The sequence below is a fragment of the Diabrotica virgifera genome, chromosome 7 (genome assembly GCF_917563875.1).
Source record: "Diabrotica virgifera virgifera chromosome 7, PGI_DIABVI_V3a".
Classification (NCBI taxonomy): Eukaryota; Metazoa; Arthropoda; class Insecta; order Coleoptera; family Chrysomelidae; genus Diabrotica; species Diabrotica virgifera.
The window spans coordinates 187,823,986-187,844,042 of NC_065449.1; the positions used below are offsets into that span (position 1 = coordinate 187,823,986).

General features: G+C 32.8%; 1 protein-coding gene across 2 annotated transcripts in view; it reads left to right on the plus strand.

The window, feature by feature from the left end:
• The window catches only part of LOC114326010 (polypyrimidine tract-binding protein 2), a 496,863-nt gene that overhangs the window by 260,527 nt on the left and 216,279 nt on the right, over nt 1–20,057 (plus strand). For both annotated transcript variants that reach the window (XM_028274194.2, XM_028274193.2), the window contains exon 3: nt 17,585–17,878. In XM_028274194.2, the coding sequence (XP_028129995.1) occupies nt 17,585–17,878 (294 nt within the window). The remainder of the gene's footprint in view (nt 1–17,584; nt 17,879–20,057) is intronic.

Below are 20,057 nucleotides of genomic sequence, written 5' to 3' on the forward strand. Positions count from 1 at the left end.
AATAGTTTACGAAATGGAAAAAGTAAATCAAACGAAAAATAAAGTGAAACCTTCCAAGAAAAAGTCCACTAAAAACCGTGCCAAAATTATGCGAAAATCGAAATTTATTTCGCTTCACAACAAAAAATGATCAGATATTTCATGCAAATACCTTTCTAAATACCTATCTTAACATAAAATTTTCGCCCATTTTGGTTTATTTTTATAAATATCTATTTATTAATAATAAAATCGTTTTCTATTACTTCCATTTAGCGCGACTATTATATTGTCAAAATATTAATCTTAGATAATGTCAAAGATTACCACTGTTGCCAAAGTTTATGATACTATCTCCCGAAGTTAAATTTTGTTGCTACCTGTTGATCGCTACTGTTTACTCTTAACGGCAAGGTATTTGGAAATAGAAGATCAGGGGCAAGGAGAATACCTTGACTTCAAAACCTGAGAAAATGGTTTCAGTACGTCTGCAACCGGAATATTCCGAAGAGCTTCGAGCAAGTGATGATCGCCAACATCCCGAATGTATAGACACCATAAGAAGAAGAAGAAACTTTAAAGCACGCGCATAAATATTTTTAATTAGATTTTTCTAATATTGCAACCAATCCTAAATAAAAAAATCAGCTAAATCTAAATTGTTCATATTTTTCAGAATCACTACAGTCGGAAAAATGAAAGAATACCCATGAACGAACATATAAAACACGCTGTATTTCCTGTCACCGTGTCACAAAGAAAATTGTTCAATGCAAGCACATGTAACAATAATTATTACATGTACTTGCGCTGGCCAATTTTTTCTGTGACACGGTGACAGGAAAATACAGCGTGTTTTATATGTTCGTTCATGGGTATTCTTTCATTTTTCCGACTGTACCTCTCGTTTATAAGCACTGCGTTTTCATTTAAAACAGTGGAATTAAAACTTAAATCATTTCTTGTATCTCTTTTTGTACACGAGATGAAACAGTCTTTTTTTCTAAAAACGGGAGCAAAGCTCTGAGAATTATTCGGTGTATTTTCTCTGCGACAAGCTTGAAGTAGAATAAGGAAGCCTCAAGATATTCAATTTAATTTGAATGAGAGCGATGGGTCTACGTCTTATAAGGATTCACATTCACCTGCTTCACCGTTTCCCTCTTTAAGGCGTCTTATTCCATGGTCGTAGAATGAAAACAGTAGGTTTAGTTTTGCAGTTTTCTTTTAATTTTTGAAATACAACGTATTATAATTTTGATTATTATCAAGCGTTTCTATGTAGCTTGCTGGAATATCAAGAAATATATGCATCTTTTAAAAACATTCAGAAGATGTTCCCAATTATAATGAAATTTTCTGTGCGTCTCTATTTTACCCTTAAGGGGATGGGTACGTAGTTTCTGCTCCAATGCTATTTAAATGGGATTCATTTTTTTCGAATCCTGAGAAAACTAATAAGTATTTTTGAAACATTTACGCAGAATGAAGGATTACGTTATTATCGAGGGCCGAAAGTCCCTGAGAACTTCTATAATGTTTATTTGAATAAGTTACAGGGGTGAAAAACTAAAAGAAAATTTAGTGTGATTTTTAATTTTAAATATCTCATTAAAAATAAATTTTTATTTATTCTAAGGGACTTTCGGCCCTCGGTAATAATTTAGTCTTTCATTCTGAATTTAAATTTTCAAAAATATTTATTGTTTTTTTCAGGACTCGAAAAAAATGAACATAATATCGGTGGTAATATTTTCTAAATCTATCTTTGTCATACAACGCATTCAGTCGAATAGAATATTGTCAGCATATTGTCAGTCAGACAGTGACAATTTTAACTATTTGAATGGCATTGGGAATATTTTGAGTTGTTGATTAAATAATATTAATATTATATTTGATAAATAATTGATCTAAGACGTGAACTTAATAAAAAGTTATTTATTGTTTATTATTTATGGAAGATCCAAGCACACAATACACCAGAATATATTCAGTGATCCAAGTATTTTGTTGTTAAAGATGTTCAAAATTGTAAGCGTTTCATAGTAACAATATATTATTAAAAAATCACTTTATCACTTTTCCTCTTTTCTCGATTGATTATTAGTTTTTGTTGTACAGTAGGTAAATTATTACAATCACTGAATACATAGTTAGTGAAAAACTTATCATATTTATTAACTGAATTAATAATTAAGGCAATTAATTATACAAGTAACCGTTATCCAAGAACATTCAAAAGCCATCTTTAAAGTTAATGATGACATTGTCAAGTAAAGTTTACATATCCATACCAGTGAGAATTTTACTACACGTAATTTGCCGTGTAAAGACAGAAAAAGTGGGGGTAGCCGTAAAATAATTGCGAATTATGTACCGATAGCCTTAACAAATACATTTATAATTTGCTTCAGTTAAATTCTCTGTTAAGCTAGCATAGTAATAGACAATTAAGACATAAAAGCCTGAAAAAATTGAGAGAATAATACACGATTGGAAAAATAGAAGCAAAATTGGGCCGAATAAGAAGTAAATATATTTATAAGAAAAGGACCGGAAAACAGAAAATAATATTATCAAAACTCAAGTAATATCATAACTCAAGTAAACTCAAGAGGCTAAAACTCAAGTACCTATCTCTTTTTGTGGATGAGATGAAACAGTCCTTTTTTCTAAAAAAGTATAAACCGGAACAATTCATTAAACGAACGATCAAACACAGCTTATGGATTCCAAAAGATATGGTAGAAGGAAATGGCGAGGAAAATGGATAGGTCAGGTTTGTTTGTAATCAGATAGATCAGATAATAGATTATTTATTACATTCCATTGGAATAAACCATAACTTTGATTGAAAAACAATAAAGTAACACTTTAATTTCCACCTCTAATCTTAAAATATAATAAAAACGGTTTTTAATTAAAAATTGTTGTTTGTTTCCTTTAAATACAATATATGATATCGAAATGATACAATAAAATACTTTCAGGACCATACTTAGATACATAAAGGGAGAAAAAAAGAAAAGCATATTAACATAATAAAATAAATTGTGTAATTAGCGGAAGCACTAGAAAAGAGATAAGAATAAGAATTGTTCCTGCGATTAGTGAAGAGTATAATCAGTTTCGAGAAAGACGAAGAAGATATAGCGCATTTGTAGAAATCTCTAGAAGCTGGTGTTGAAACAGAAGTGCTAATATTAAAAATGTATAACAACATCCAAAATGAATGTATTTTATGCTCAGGTATTTATAGTAAACTTCACGATTTTTTAGTGAATCATATACAGTGATGAGCGTGCTAATAACCGGCAAAATAGCGCAAAAGATGGAACACGTATTAAGTTGTGAGATCAAAAGAAATGAAACTATTTGAGCTGAGAAATTTAGCGATATTAACATATAAATTCACATTATATTGATTGCTTCCCACCTTTACACCTATCAGAGGAGTATGTCAACTAAAACTGTCACTGTGACAGTGGCAGTTGCAAAACTCGTCCGATACGTCTAAAGGTGGGAAACAATCAATATAATGTAAATTTTTAGGTTAATATCGCTAAATTTCCCAGCTCGACTAGTTTCATTTCTTTTTATCTCACAACTTAATAAGTTTTCCATCTTTTTGCCGGTGCTATTTTGTCGGTTATTAGCGCGTCATCATTGTATATCAACATTGAATACAAGAATAGATCAAAATGCTTGTTTGATTTAAAAGCCCTATAGTCCAGAAAGCCACTGCGCATCCGCTAGGAAAAATATTCTGATTCGGACTTTTTGCACAATCTTATTCAGAAGGGACCCCTTTTAACAAATTTGCATGTTGCCAGGTCCAAAAGTGGGTCAAACATTTTTTAAACGTTTCTTTTTTGTTTTTTTTTTCCTAAAATTATTTTTGTTTTGCAGCGAATAGTTTTTTTTAGGTTTTTTGTATCATTCCAAACAGAAAAGGTCTTTAGTCACTTTTCTCTAAAGTTGATAGTTTTTGACATACAAGCGATTAAAAATTTAAAATTTGCGAAATCGTCCATTTTTAACCCTCAAAAACTATGTGAAAAGCCTAAAATTTTAATGTTGCCAAGGTAGGTAGATATTCTTTAAACATCGAGTAATAAAATCCTGAAGAGTTTTTTGCCATACAATATCGAAAACCCCTTGGTTTTTTAATTGCTAATCAAGCGGGTGCGACACTATTTTCAACCGTTGCATGATGTAACGTACGTAAATATATGCGCGGAAAAATATTCTAATTCAATTTTTTTCACCATCTTGCTTGAAAATGTTCCCTTGTTAACAAATTTGCATGTTGCCAGGATCAAAAAGCAGTTAAACATTTTTTACGTGTTTTTTTTTTTATTTTCCTAAAACTAATATTTTTGCATCGGGCATTTGTTTTTAGGTTGTCTGGATCATTCAAAATAAAAAAGATCTTAAGTGACTTTTCTCTAGATGTGATAGTTTTTTATAGAGATATAAGCGATTAAAAATTTAAAAATTGCAAAATCGGCCATTTTTAACCCTCAAAAACTATGTGAAAAACTGAAAATTTCAATGTTACCAAGGTACGGAGATATTCTATGAACGTATCGATTGCTGAAATACCTAAGAGAGCAATACAATATCAAAATCCGCTTTGTTTGCTAATTGCTAATCAAGCGGGCGCGACACTATTTTCAACCGTAGCATGTATGTGATCGAAAAACATTTTTAAATTTAAAAAAAATGTTGAAAAAATTTTTTGAACCATTTTGACCCTGGCAACATGCAAATAAATTTGTTAATAGGGAACCTTTTTAGCAATATGGTGAAAAAAAAATGAATAAGAATATTTTTCCGCACATATACTTAGGCATATTACATACTACAATGTTGTATACATGCAACGGTTGAAAATAGATGAGTCACTTGATGAGCAATTAAAAAACAAAGGGGTTTTCAATATTGTATTGCAAAAAACTCTTCGGGATTACATCAATCGATGTTCAAAGAATATCTTCTTACTTTGGTAACATCGAAATTTTCAGTTTTTCACATAGTTTCTGAGGGTTAAAAATAACCGATTTCGCAATTTTTAAATTTTTAATCGCTTATATGTCAAAAACTATCAACTTTAGAAAAAAAAGTCACTAACGACCTTTTCTGTTTAAAATGATCCAAAAAACCTAAAAAATCTTTGTTCGATGTAAAAAAAATAATTTTAGGAAAAAAACCAAAGAAAAACGTTTAAAAAATTTTTGACCCACTTTTGGACCTGGCAACATGCAAATTTGTTAAAAGGGGTCCGTTTTGAGTAAGATTGTGCAAAAAATCCAAATCGAAATATTTTTTCTAGCGGATGCGCAGTGGCTTTCTGAACTAACATTATTTAATTCTAAGGCGGTACGAAATTCGCCGGGTCAGCTCGTTATTTGATATCGTCATTACGAATTTCTAAAATACACTAAAACAAAAACTTTTTTTGATTTATCACGTGTTTTTCGAACTACCCACGCCTCTGGCAATTTCTTCTCCTGCTTTATTTCGACAATAGACGCAAAGTTTCAGTTTCAATACAAAAACCCTCAACAGGTAATGCTTCTACATTATGGCGGCTGTCTACCCCAGCAATTACCTTGTATAGAAACAAATGGCGACTCTTGCAAACTGCCATAAATAAAGACCTGCTAAATTAATTATGACACAATAAAGATTTTGTTACTTTGATAGATGATAGGGGTAACTATTGTCTAGATGGTATTATCATGCTGTCGGCCTAGATACAACCGTTGTATAGGCCGTAAGATTAGTCTTATTTCAGTTTGATTGTTCGAGAAGAGAGAAAAAGAATCCGCGAATAATTTGCAAACATTTTACCATTTTGAAGAAAATATGTGGGGAAATATTCATATAAAAATAGAGCAGAAATAGAGAGAATTGTTAATGACGAAATTTTGAATTTTTTTTAGTAGAACACAAATGAATTTTTATTCATACTAGCGATAATAACAACATTATTGAAATTTATTTCAAAATTATTGAAAACGTTTAGTTAATTATATTCAAGGCAAAAACGAATGTTTGTGCATAAGAAACAATTAATTGTATGTATTTCGAGCTCGCTGATTCCACAAATACCATTTCTTTTCTCTATAAGTTCTAGGTTTATTTAATATTTCATAAATATTCAGTCACATTATGCACAATACAATATTCAGCCACAATAAACCTCCGAACAGAGCTTTATCTTCAGTAAAATTGCTCAAAGTTTTATTACTGTCGGTCCACTTCCGTAATGTATCTAACTAATAGTGTCCAAGAATACAAATTTAATGTGTTTATGTAATAAACAGTTTAAATAAATATAATAATAAACGAGTTAAATGGTTTAAAATAAATTATCAGAAATTTCTTTAAAACATACAGGGTGATATTTTCGGATATTTTACTGCCCCTACGACAGGGTAAGAATAAATGAAGATTTTTTAATGGTAATGGGGGTCAAATAAGCTACTGTTTTAAAGTTGTTGAAATTTCCTTTTCAATTTTTAAATTCGGACCAATACTTTATCTTATTTATTTAAAAAGAATTGTAAACTTTAAATTGTAGTTACCTGCTTAATTAGTTGATTTAGTACGCCAGTGGTTTAGATTTTAATTGATTTCTTCACCCCAGTTTTCGTTTTTTTTGTCACATTTGTCACACTAAATAAATGCTATGATATAAACACACACAGAAAATGAAATTAAAGGATTGTCTTGTGAATATCAGTTGTAAATTTGTAGTAGTTAAAAATGAATTTAAATGGTTTATTCCATTCCGGACATGGTAGATAGCGTTTAATTGTATTTTATAAACAATAAATGTGCCGATATGACAGCTCAACAATTTAATGAACGACATCAAGATAACTTCAACAGTAAGAAGAATGTTTTGAAGTTAGAAAAGATTTTTAAGAAGCTGGGAATGTAGGTTATTAAAAACAGGAAATTGTCTGGAAACAGTCTGTAGTTATTAAACCTAACCGAAGTTAGGTATTAAGTATTAAGACATGTTCGCCTAGACTCTATGTTAAGTACGAGGCAAGTAGCAGATGTATCTAGAATCAACCGCACTAGATTCCGAACCATTTTGAAAAAGAACAAAGTCGGTCCATAAAAATACTCTTAGTACATGGGGTTGAATATGAAATAATTAGTCAGCGAGCAATGACCGATACACAGTTTCGCTTTAACATTTTTTTTTCATACATGGTTTGTAAATCGTCATTATTGTCGCTATTGTTATTGATCTGATTAAAACCCCAGGATTTTCCTCAAGGTGCATACAGAGCAACCAAAAAAAATAAATAATGTATGGAATAGTATTTTTGGTGGGATCACCAAATTTTTGGTGATCCCACCATTTTTTTTGCACATTGACTGGCGAAATTTATTAACAATAATTACTATAAGATGTGATTAATATTCCTGCTTAACTGATATTGAAAATGATCAACAATATGATAAATATCTATTACACATTCAAAAGAAATACTCGCTTTAGTATATTTTAACCCGCCTGTATTAACCCAAGGAAATGTCTGCTGATGAGCATGAGGAATAACCATTTTTAACTCACCCAAGAGGAATATCTAATCACCACCAATTACAGAGTCCGAGAGATTTAAACCGAGAGATTTAAACCGTCCAAGAAAGACTTCAGAGCTGCTTGCTTCTAGACTTAAAAATAGAAATTGCTGTGGGGAAACAAAAGTTACGCATAATCTTAATACAGACATCAGCAAACAAATTAGAATACGTAATACGTATAGAGAATACCACAGCTGCATTCTTTAAGATAAAGAGACTGTTATGTGGTAACAATATTACTTTGAGTCCGAAAATTTGATTAGTGAGATGTTTTTTTATATTCCTTGTATGGTGTCGAAGGTTGTACTTTAACGGATACACTTCTAAAACAACTGGAAGTCTTTGATTTGGGTGTACCGGAGAATCCTACGAATAAGTTGGGTGGGTAGAGTTCGTAACGAAGTTGTTTTGCATTGTATGGGAAAAGTTACGTAAGTCATCAGGACGGTTAAAAATCGCAAACTTAAATATTTTGGCCATGTTATGTGACACCCAGAGAGATTTAATATACTCCATTACCAGAGAACGGTAGTTCTCGCCAGTGGCGCACACCCACACCTCCCTACACGCGACACTATATATATATATACACACGAAATTTTGGATTTTCTAAATCTGACTGAATTGAAAATCACCCATTCCTGTCAACCATCCATTTTGGTCCAAGGGTGTGGATTTTAGGGTCTGTTTTTCGTTCTCGTCCCCAAAACTTCGAAAATTTAAGTCCGACCTTTGCGGCTTCTAATAGTAGTGCTCATTACCTTTCCAACTAATGTCTAATTTTGAAAATGGGTTATACCATTCAAAAGTTACCGAGTTCAGAAATATGACTCAATTTCAATTTAAAAAAGGGAAAATGTTTGTGGATATGTATGTATGTATATGTATGTGACTGGAAAAGTTAAAACGATCTGAATATTTTTTTCTGTGTTTGAAGAGGGGGTCAGGGTCGATTCAGAACCGGTGTAGTTTGTGACTTTTGACCACCCATAAGCCAGCTATAGGACTTGGTAGGTACAAAACGGCATATTATTTGGGGGTATATATCTTCGGTTCAAGAAGAGACAGGAGAACCGCAAATACACCAAATCAATAGTGTTAAGTTAAGCTTTCAAATGGTGTATAAGACGTCACGATCAGACATACATACACACAGCTCAGTATAGCCGAAAAACTGAAAAACTAAACTTTGAAAATTTTGGTTTTTCAATAATTCGACAATTACAAAAACGGTTTTTCAAGCTCAATAATTCCTGTAATAGCGTCAGTTATCATACTTGAACTTAGATGCATCAGATACTACTTTTCGATACGTTTCAAACTCATGTTTAGTTATCAAAATCGGTTAAGCCGTTTAGAAGGTATTAAGCTACAAGAGTATAATCCAATTAACGATTATTCCCGAAGTGGTTTATGTAGTTGTAGTGGTTACCGCTAAATTTGATCTGGCAACGCGCAATCCGAGTTTATTTACCGGCCATCCCAATATTTTTTTTTCAATATATTTCGAATAGAAAAAAATATAGTGTACATTCGATGGACACTAGATCATTTGGGAGGTAATGCGACACAGGCGACATTTTATAAAGCTTAACGTGTAATCGAGAAACATTGCATTTAACTCCATACATTTAATTTATAAATAACTTTGAAAAACTCCTGATACAAGAATAAAAAACCGCTAAACGCCGTAAAAATGAGTGGCGCATACAATATTCCAGCTACAAAAGATCTCTGATATGAATATTACGTGGCGTGAAAATGTATTTTCATTTTGATGCAAATCAAGATTCTAGTTTTATTTTAAAAGATTTTTCCATAATATTTGCTAAATTTGAAGTATACGCGCCACAACAGAGTTTCAAAATTCAAACTGTATCAAAGTTACTCTTTTGTGGCGCGTTTTACTTCAAATTAAGCATATAATATGGAAAAATCTTAAAAAAAAACTTAAGTTCGGTTTTGCATCAAAATGAAAATACATTTTCGCGCCACGTAATATTCATATCAGATCTTTTATAGCTGGAATATTTTATACACCACTCATTTTTACGGCGTGTAGCGGTTTTTTTATTCTTGTTTATTAATACAAGGCAAGGTAGACGGAATAAGAGGGCCAGTCGAAGAAGAACGTCATGGCTTAGAAACCTGAGAGAATGGTTTAACAGATCCTCTGCATCCCTTTTAGAAGTAATACAGAAAAGTGTAGATTATAAAAGTATTCTGGGGAAGATTTGGTAATTTGCAACGATAAAAAAGGACTGTTAGAACACATAAGTGTATCAAAGTTCACATCAAATGATCATCGAGGGTTCCAGTCTGACGGGCTCAGTAACAGAAGCGCACTATGCATTTCGATATCATTAAATCTCATCAGGTACTGAATACAAACTCAAACTCAAAGTCCAACGAACGTCTCCTGAATGTTTCCCATTCAAGTGGTAAGCGTACAAAAGTACCATCTACTTCGATGGCTATGAACGAAAACAATTTATTTATTATCGTTTTCTGCCCTTTGTACTACCCGAAATGTTTACATCTTCTAGAAAAGCTTATAATGCATGTCTTTTGTCCAGTTGCATCAACAAATAAACGATTGATTTGGATTGCCTATTTATTTTAAAATATAATTGTCTAAAAACTGTCAAATTAAAAACAGAAATTTTAACGATTCTCTCAAAAAATATTAAATTTTAACCTTTTTCGAAAGAAAAGAAAAGTGTCCTGTTATTATATTTGATGGTAAAAAATTTATTATTTTTCGGGAGAATCATTAAAGTTTCTGTTTTTAAGTGACAGCTTTTTGACAACTATTATATTTTAAAATAAACGGGCAATTCAAATAAAAAATCAATCGTTTATTTGTTGGTGCAACTAAACATTTATCTTTAATTCTGAGGTTAATAAATTCATATATTTTATTCCCATGGATGGACCGAATTCGCTGACTTACTTGTTTATTCAATCACTACATACTGCACTGTTAGACCACGAAGGAGACACGAATTAAGCCCTTCGCGTAGAAATAATTAGGCAAAAATCTATGTTAATATTGTGTACAATCTTCGGATAATAACATTACTTCGATTCGAACCCTTCTCGTGATTACGTTAATTGTTTCTATATTAACAGTTCAATGTCTAACGTGAGTATGCCGGAAAACATTAGATGACCACGCAAGGCTGTATATCATAATATTCAAAACAATACACATTTTATTTTTATACTTTTCTACTTACACGCAGATTGAATAGATTTAATCATAAAATATTTGATAAGGTTGCTAAATAATTATTTAATCGAAATAATGCCACAAGCTTTTTATCGATGAGGACCCTAAAGCTAAGAGAATCAACATTTACACAGATAGCCAATCGGCTATTCTGGCTGTAAAGAACCCTCTCACCAAATCAAAACTGGTGAGAAACTGCAAAGATCTCCTCAATAACATGGCAAAAGACAACAAAGTGTCTTTAGTATGGGTGCCGGGTCATGAAGGGGTGCATGGGAACGAACGAGCAGATATGTTAGCGAAACAAGGCTCGAGAAAAACTTTTGAAGGCCCAGAACCTTTCTGTGGCATCACTAAAGATGCTATGAAAAACGAGGTTCAGAAATGGCTGATAAAGAATCATCAAAATAAATGGAGAACCACTCAAGGGCAAATCCGGACTAAAAAAATAATCAAGAATATTGATAAAAAACTCTCGAACAGTTTGATGAACCTCAATAAACGAGAGATCAAAACGGTCACTGAAATGGTGACTGGACATTGTCGTTTAAGAAATCACCTATACAAACTAGGTAAGGTGAATGAACCATGGTGCAGAAAGTGCGAAATGGAAGAATAAACTGCCATACACATACTATGCTATTGCAGTGTGCTAGGTGATGTAAGGCAGAACTTCACTGGTCAAATGAGGTTTGAACCAGAAGAGATCTTAAAACTACCAATAAGAAAACTGTTGGCCTTCGTTGAGGCCACAGGACTTATTAAAGTTTAAGGAGAAGAACAGGGTTTGGTACAAAGGTCTTATGACCAAGTGCCAGAGACTAACGAGTCTCGCCTGAGTTAAGAAGAAGAAGAAGAAGAATCTATGTTAATATTATGTACAATCTTCGGATAATAACATTACTTCAATTCGAACCCTTCTCGTGTTTACGTTAACTGTTTTTATATTAACAGTTCAATATCTAACGTGAGTATGCCGGAAAACATTAGATGACCACGCAAGGCTGTATATCATAATATTCAAAACATTACACATTTTATTTTTATACTTTTCTACTTACACGCAGATTGAATTGATTTAATCATAAAATATTGGATAAGGTTGCTAAATAATTATCTAATCGAAATAATGCCACAAGCTTTTTATCGACCAGTGTTATTAAAAACTAAATTTATTACAACTGTTTATTCAGTTGGTGCAACTTATCCGTTAATATTTCGTTAAAAATATTCATGTTTTGTGGATATCAAACATCGCATCGTCTGGAATATTCATATAATATCTAAATCTATTAGGGGCTACTTTATCATGTAAGCCAAGCACCGCTTGTTCTTAGTAAGTATACTCATAAATAAACTGGCAACATGCTATTAACTTTTTGTGTTTACACCTAAAACTTTCCGACGACAACTGCTCCCTATGTTTTAAAGTTATTTTCCTATTTCCATAAATGTTTGGTCAGTTCAGTCAAGCAGTCCTCGCGTTTAATTCTTACTGTCCTAATTAGAGAGCACTATACAACGGATTACATTCTCTCTCCGCTCTGTATTTTAGAGATTTCGCGGTTTGCCGACTCTATTTTGTGTCCTTTATTACACTCGACAGGAGTGAACGCTCTACTATGGAAAGAGACATCGGACGTATATACACGACACAAGCAAATTGATCAAGACCAAACAATGAAGTTCTACAGACGAGTAAAGCTTTGAAGGACAACAACGGAGAATAAAAATTTCTTACCGGCCATTTGTGATGTAAAAATCGACTAATAATAGTTATTAAGGTACCAAGGGTATTATAACGATTATTTCATTCATAGGAGATTCTGACCAATAGAAAGCTACAGACATGCAAATTAAGGTGATAATTTTTGATAATCTCCCGTCGTTAAGCATATTACGTCAGATGCCCTTCGTTGCTACGAAAAAATACATTCAGTGACATTAATGACAAATGTTTTAAAAATTATAAAAGTGATGACTTTCAACCGTCAAATACATATTTATAACAACTGTGTGTTTAATTTCACTAATTGGTACTTACATATATAAATTACAATAAAATTTTGGTTTTGAACAGTTTTATTCATGAAATAATCGCAACAAATTGCACTCGATCTCTAAAATTAATATAGAATTTTAGAGCTCTTGTGCAATATTACTACTGATAATAACGCTTGAGGTCAATGGTGTATATACCGAGGGCCTTTGGCCCGAGGGATATACGTTGACCGAAAGCGTTATTATCTATAATACCCGTGGTGCCTTCAACGTTTAATGTCCGACTAAATTATTCTTTATATGTAAAACATTTGAATGAATTTTGAATTAATTAATTTTCAAATAATTACATTTACCAGCAACAGTCGTAACGTAATCGGGTACTTGCACATTTTATTTTATTACATAATAATGTTTAGTTTTGTTTAAAAATGAGATTTCCAAAATTTCACGCTTCAAAAACTTATAATAACTTAGAAATACAAATTTAAAGTCTTCTGCGGTATAAAATAGTTCAAACGACCCGTGACGTCACATAGTTTTATTATATAATTATGATTATGGTTATATTTAGGTATATTCTTCTTCTTCCTTAGTTTATTGGCCTCCACCTACTTGGGTATTTGGCCAGCTCATCGTCGCGGAATAAGGGAAAAATATTTATATTCTAATGACATTTATCGTATGTCATTGTAATAATATATACCAGTTTGTTGAGATTGGAGTTTGATACAGTTTTTGAAGGAAAGGAAAGAAGGTTTACTATGGAAAATAAAACCATTTTGTAAAAGTACAAGTTTTCTATGAATAGTTCAAACGATCAAAAACACTTATGACGTCACAACTGTATTTTCTACTGACGTTTAGAATGTCTAATTTAAAATTATATACAATTTTGTTTGCTTTATTGGTGCAGAATGTAAACATATAACCGGATGACATTACGATGCGTTTTGGGCTGGCTGGTATAATTTGAATTTTTAATCGTTTTTAGGGGCCAAACGAAAGACAAAAAAAACTTTTTTATCTGTGATACATGTGTTAAATTATGTTCTATTGTGATTTATAACATTTTTTTCGAATTTAAAATTTTATGCAAGTTTCCTATTGTGGTAACCATAGTTGTTATTTGTCAACTTATCAGTATTTAACCAGTTATTTAAATTTAATGCTCTAGAACAGCGATACTCAACCTTTTTCTTTCCTGGGCCACATAGTAGCTATTGCCACAGCTTGCGGGCCGCAATCAAGATGAAGTAGTATACAGGGTGTTTCATTGGGAAACGGAAATACTTGAACGGCGAATAGAGGTAAATGAGGCGGTTCTGGACAGACATACTAAATTTATTGCTCCACCGACTTTATAACCGAGTTACAGGGTGTTTTATCGATTTTGCCCATTTCTTTCTGGACCCATAACTTAAGAACCACCTTGTATATTTTTTTGATATTTGGTACACATATGTCGCATTTAGATTCTAAACCACCCAACTACTAATCACAAGAAAAATCCAGGTCCGGATTAAAAAATTTTTAAACCCATTGTGACCTTGAAACAACATCCTGTATATTGAAATTGTCAAAACCCGTTTGCACATTTGAAAAGAGTTTTAATGGAGCTTCTATTTTTTGCGCAGACAATTCAATGACTTAAGTTTTGAAATTATGTCGAAATTTTTAAGAACTCATACGTTCAAAACAAAAATTTAGATATAATTATTTCAAAATTAATGTCATTAAATTTTCTGCACAAAAAATTGAAGCGAGCAATTAAATTTAGTTTTTATGCTCCTTTTAAATGTGCAGACGAATTATGAAAATTTTAATATACAGGGTGTTGTTTCAAGGTCACAATTCTTTAAAAAAAATTTTTGTTAATCCGGACCTGAATTTTTGTTTGTGATTACTAAATGGGTCGTTGCAATGTAGTAAATAAGTATTGATTATTTTTAAAATGAGTATTTGTTCATTAACTTTATTAATTTAGTTAAGTTTTTATTAAAAGTTAATAATACCTTGCTTTTTAATCAGAGTTCTTAAAAATTTCAATATACTTTAAAATTAAAGTGATTAAATTGTCTGCTTCACTCCCAAACACGCCTCAAACACATCGGCACACTATCAAATAATTAAAGAAAACACGTGAAATTTGACAAATAATTTGATCACAGGGCCCTTTAGTTAGCCTTTGGGTCGCATAAAAAACGCTAGTGGGCCGCATGCTGTCCGCGGGCCGCAGGTTGAGTATCACTGCTCTAGAACGCCCTAGGGCGTTATATCATACTTAACTGACTTCGAAAGCATGTCATTATTTGTCAAATAATATACCAGTCGGGCATTATAATTATAATATATTGTTACGACTTTACTTTAATTTATTACACTTATATTTAAATAAAAACACGCAATTTATATTATTTTTTATACAAACTTATTATTTTAATTTATTTAATATTTACAATTTATTTAGTTACACTAAAAACGTATTCAAAAACTAACACATAATAATTTATTTAATATAATAAGTTATTTTACATTTCACATTCCGCGCCCTAACATCGGATTATTTCGCGACAACTTTAAAGTTACAACTGAATTTACAAAACAAATTTTACCTCTTATACACCTAGATACTGCTCGAAAACGGTAGAATTGCCTCGAAGCAAATATTAATGTTCGACAAAGTATCTGGAAGCCAAGACTCGTTCCGCGGAACTCCCTAGAATATTAAAACTGCCATCAAATATACCTGTTTCGACTCGACCTTTATATAAATTTCCGACGTCAAAACGGCGGCCCAGGGTTCGCTTAATGTCTTAGGTAGCCAGCACTAAACAATTTTAGACGATGTCACTGACAGTATAATCCCGTAACATTACCCCCTCCTTAAGAGATGATTCCTCCTGGAATCTGGTCGGGGCTGGGACTGGAGGCTGATATCGGCAACTGGCCCTTTTTTTACAACTCTCAGTTGTACATAAGTGGCATGGGACCGTTTTCTCTCCGCACCAATAACCATTCGGATTGCAACAGACTAAAACCTGGACTTTGGTGTCTTTGAAGATGTCTTCCACCATATTTCGGACAACCCTTCAATCTACTTAAAGGGCGGAACCCTAGCTTTGGCATGACTAACTTTTTCATGTTGTACTCCAACACGTTCTCTCTCAAATGAATTAATGCATCCCATACATTGGTAGGTAGGTTGGACAGTATTTTTTGTTTCCAGAAAGAAAAGGTAACGTGATTGTGCGTCTTTAATTCTGGCCGGGATGGTACGGGCCAGTGAGTAGTCATCGGGAAGTGCGAACAGATCTTGCTTTTCTTCAGTGGTAACACCATGTCTCGCTTTGCCGGTACCTCCATAAGCCCCTGAATTCCTCAAATGTGAGGTCACATACTGTTTGGACTTGGTTTACTTCCACTTATTCATCTGCGTCGTGGTCTCCTTCGAATGGCTTCCCCCTAGGAATCTTGCTTATTCGGTAGATAACGTCGTTATTTTCTCCATAACAAGGTACGGACCTTCCCAGAACTGCTGCAACTTGAGAGAACAGAGCTATACAGCCATACAGCCAGACTTTGTTTTTCTTTTTAAAATATCGCTTTTTGGCTTGGGTATCGTACCGTTCTTCATTCCTTATGCATTGTTATACAGGGTGTCCCAAAAAGATTGGTCATAAATTATACAACACATTCTGGAGTCAAAAATAGTTCGATTGAACCTAACTTACCTTAGTACAAATGTGCACATAAAAAAAGTTATAGCCCTTTGAAGTTACAAAATGAAAATCAATTTTTTTCAATCTTTCGAAAACTATTAGAGATTTTCTATTGAAAATAGACGTGTGGAATTCTTATGGCAGGAACATCTTAACAAAAAATTATAGTGAAATTTATGCACCCCTTAAAAATTTTATGGGGGTTTTGTTCCCTTAAACCCCCTAAACTTTTGTGTATGTTCGTATTAAATTATTGTTAAAGTATCATTAGTTAAACACAGTGTTTTTAAAACTTTTTTGCCTCTTAGTACTTTCTCGAAAACCCAGTTTTTATCGAGAGATTTTGAATATTTGTCAAATTCACCACCTATTTGTATATTATGGTTAAGTACGATTATAGAGACCTGGTAATAATATGAAAATATACTAAGAGGCCAAAAAGTTTTAAAAAACTTTGTTTAACTAATGGTACCGCAATAAAAATTTAATTGGAACGTAGACAAACATTTGGGGGGTTTAAAGGAACGAAACCCTCATACAATTTTTATGTAAACATATTAAAAAAGAAGCCGCATCTCGATAAAAACTGGTTTATCCAAAAAAGACTAAGAGGCAAAAAAGTTTTAAAAGTATTGTTTCTAACTATTGGTACCACAATAATAATTTAATTGGAACGTACACAAAAGTTTGGGAGGGGTTTAAGGGAACAAAACCCCATACAATTTTTATGGGGTGCACAAAGTTCACTATAATTTTTTTAAGATGTTTCTGTCATAAAAATGCCACATGCCTATTTTCAATAAAAAATCTCTAATAGTTTTCGAAATATTGGAAAAAATTGATTTTCATTTTGTAACTTTAAAGGGCCATAACTTTTTTTATATGCACATTTGTACTCAGGTAAGTTGGGTTCAATCAACATATTTTTGGCCCCAGAATCTATGGTATAATTTATTACCAATATTTCGGGACACCCTGTGTATTCCCCAGTTTCAGTTTTACAACTATGTAAGTAATATTATTTTCTTAATTTCAGGTAAAGCTCGAACAAAACGTAGGTAAGCCCTCAAGGGTAATCCACATCCGCAACATCCCAAGCGACGTTTCGGAAGCAGAAATTATTCACCTCGGACTCCCCTTCGGAAGGGTCACGAACGTTTTGGTATTGAAGGGTAAAAATCAGGCGTTTTTGGAGATGGGCGACGAACAATCAGCCACGACCATGGTAAACTACTTCTCCAATTGCATCGCGCAGCTAAGAGGCCGTGCAGTTTATGTACAATACTCCAATCACAAGGAGCTGAAGACAGATCAAACACATTCTAATGCGGTGAGTTTTTTTATTTTCAATTTTCGTATATTAGAAAGAAGAAGGTAATATAACTGATATTGAAACAATAGTATCTATTTGTGTCATTATTAGTCTCCTTATATTTGTTACTAATAAAGGAGGGATCGAGCGTTAATTACATTGCTCTGTTTACCAATACTGATCGTGCAGTAGAAGCATGTACATAATAAATATATTAACTTATCAATACAATTTCAGAGTTGTGTGGACTGTATGTTTTTAGGTTGCTGGTTTAAGGTAGATTAAAGAGAGAATGATGATACAGACAATATTTTAAGTTTACATAAAAAATCTTACTTAAGTCACTGTTTGGTCACTGTTCACCCGCGTGTAGATCTAACACGTATGCAAGATTCACACGCGGTTGCTTCGTGTATGAGGTTTAATTTTTTGTAGCGGATTAGCTGTTTGTCTATGTCGTATTAGCGCCTTATACTATTCCGCAGAGAGAAAACGCATTGGTTCACCGATAACTGAACCCAGTTGAAGCTTCTGTTTTTCACCCAGGTATTAATGTTGTCCACCTTGCATCTTCGTCGTATATCTGCACCTCTAGCTACATCGCATAGTGTCGTCTTACCATCGATTTTTCGAAGTGTTTTCATCTGTGCTCTTTCTAGCATTCTTTTGGTCCTGTCTATATCAGGTCGTGTTTCTGCTGCGTATGTCATTATTTGTCTAATGACTGTTTTGCAAATTCTGGCTTTCAGTTCTTTTCCAATATTTTTATTTCTTCATATTGTTTCATTCAGGCAACTTGTCTGTTTGCTTTATTCACCTGATCTTCCACTTCTGTTTCGAGCTTTTCGTAGCTAGATAGTGTGATGCGTAGATATTTAAACTCCATGACTTGTTCTATTGTCTGACCCTCCAGCTCTAATTTACACCTTATTAGATTTGCTGTTATAACCATTCATTTAGTCTTTTTTGGGGAAATTAACATGTTAAATTATGTAGCGGTTATATTAAATTGGTGTAGCATACGTTGTAAATCACTTCCACTTTGAGAAATTAGTACTGCGTCGTCTGCGTAGTTGCAGATTATTTTAAGTTGTTTTTCTCCCATTTGGTATCCTTTTTTTTTAATAGGCGTTAATAGTTGAACCTAGATTAAGGTTCACACGTACTGAGATAGATATGTTGCCAACGAAAGCTAGCACAAGAGAGTCTTTACCCCTCGGCAAGTACAGTGGAACCTCGATAAGTCGGATTAATCGGGACCGCGACTGATCCAGGATATTGATAATTTGGATTAGCCGGAGAATATGGTAAAAATGAATAAAATGCATATAAATAATAAACAAATACACATTATAATTGCAAAAACATGAAATACATATGCACAGTACATCTAAATTACATACAGATGTATACATGTGTATAGTGTTTCAAAAAGGTATGTCATAAATTAAATCACGCATTCCGGGGACAAAAATAAATTGATTGAATCCAACTTACCTTCGTACAAAAGTGTACACAAAAAAAGTTACAGCCCTTTGAAGTTACAAAATGAAAATCGATTTTTTTTCATAGATCGAAATCTCTTAGAGATTTTTCATTGAGAATGGACATGTGGCATTCTTATGGCAGCAAGATCTTAAAAAAATTAAAGTGAAATTTGTGCACCCCATAAAAATTTTATGGGGGTCCTGCTCCCTTAAACCCTCCAAACCTTTGTGTACGTTCCAATTAAATTATTGTTGTGGTACCATTAGTTAAACACAATGTTTTTAAAACTTTTTTGCCTCCTAGTACTTTTTCGATAAGCCAGTGTTTATCTAGATATTTTGAATATTTGTCGAATCCACCACATATTTGTATATGGTTAAGTACCTTATGATATAGGTACCTGTTAATAATCTGAAAATTTATTTATAATTTCCATTTTACTTTATCGTACTATATACGTAGTATAGTATAATAGATAAAGTTATAGGATCGTGCAAAAAAAATTTTTTCAGATTTCACTTTTTTTCGACGTTTTGAGTCCCCTGAGTCTAAAAAGCAAATAAAAAAAACATGTCGGAAGTATGTACGTACGTACGTACGTACGTACGTACGTATGTCGCCACCGCCCAGCAAAAACTACTGGACCGATTTTGATGAAATTCGGTATGAGTAAGTTTAAGAGAATTTTGTCGAGAAACTAAGCTTTTAA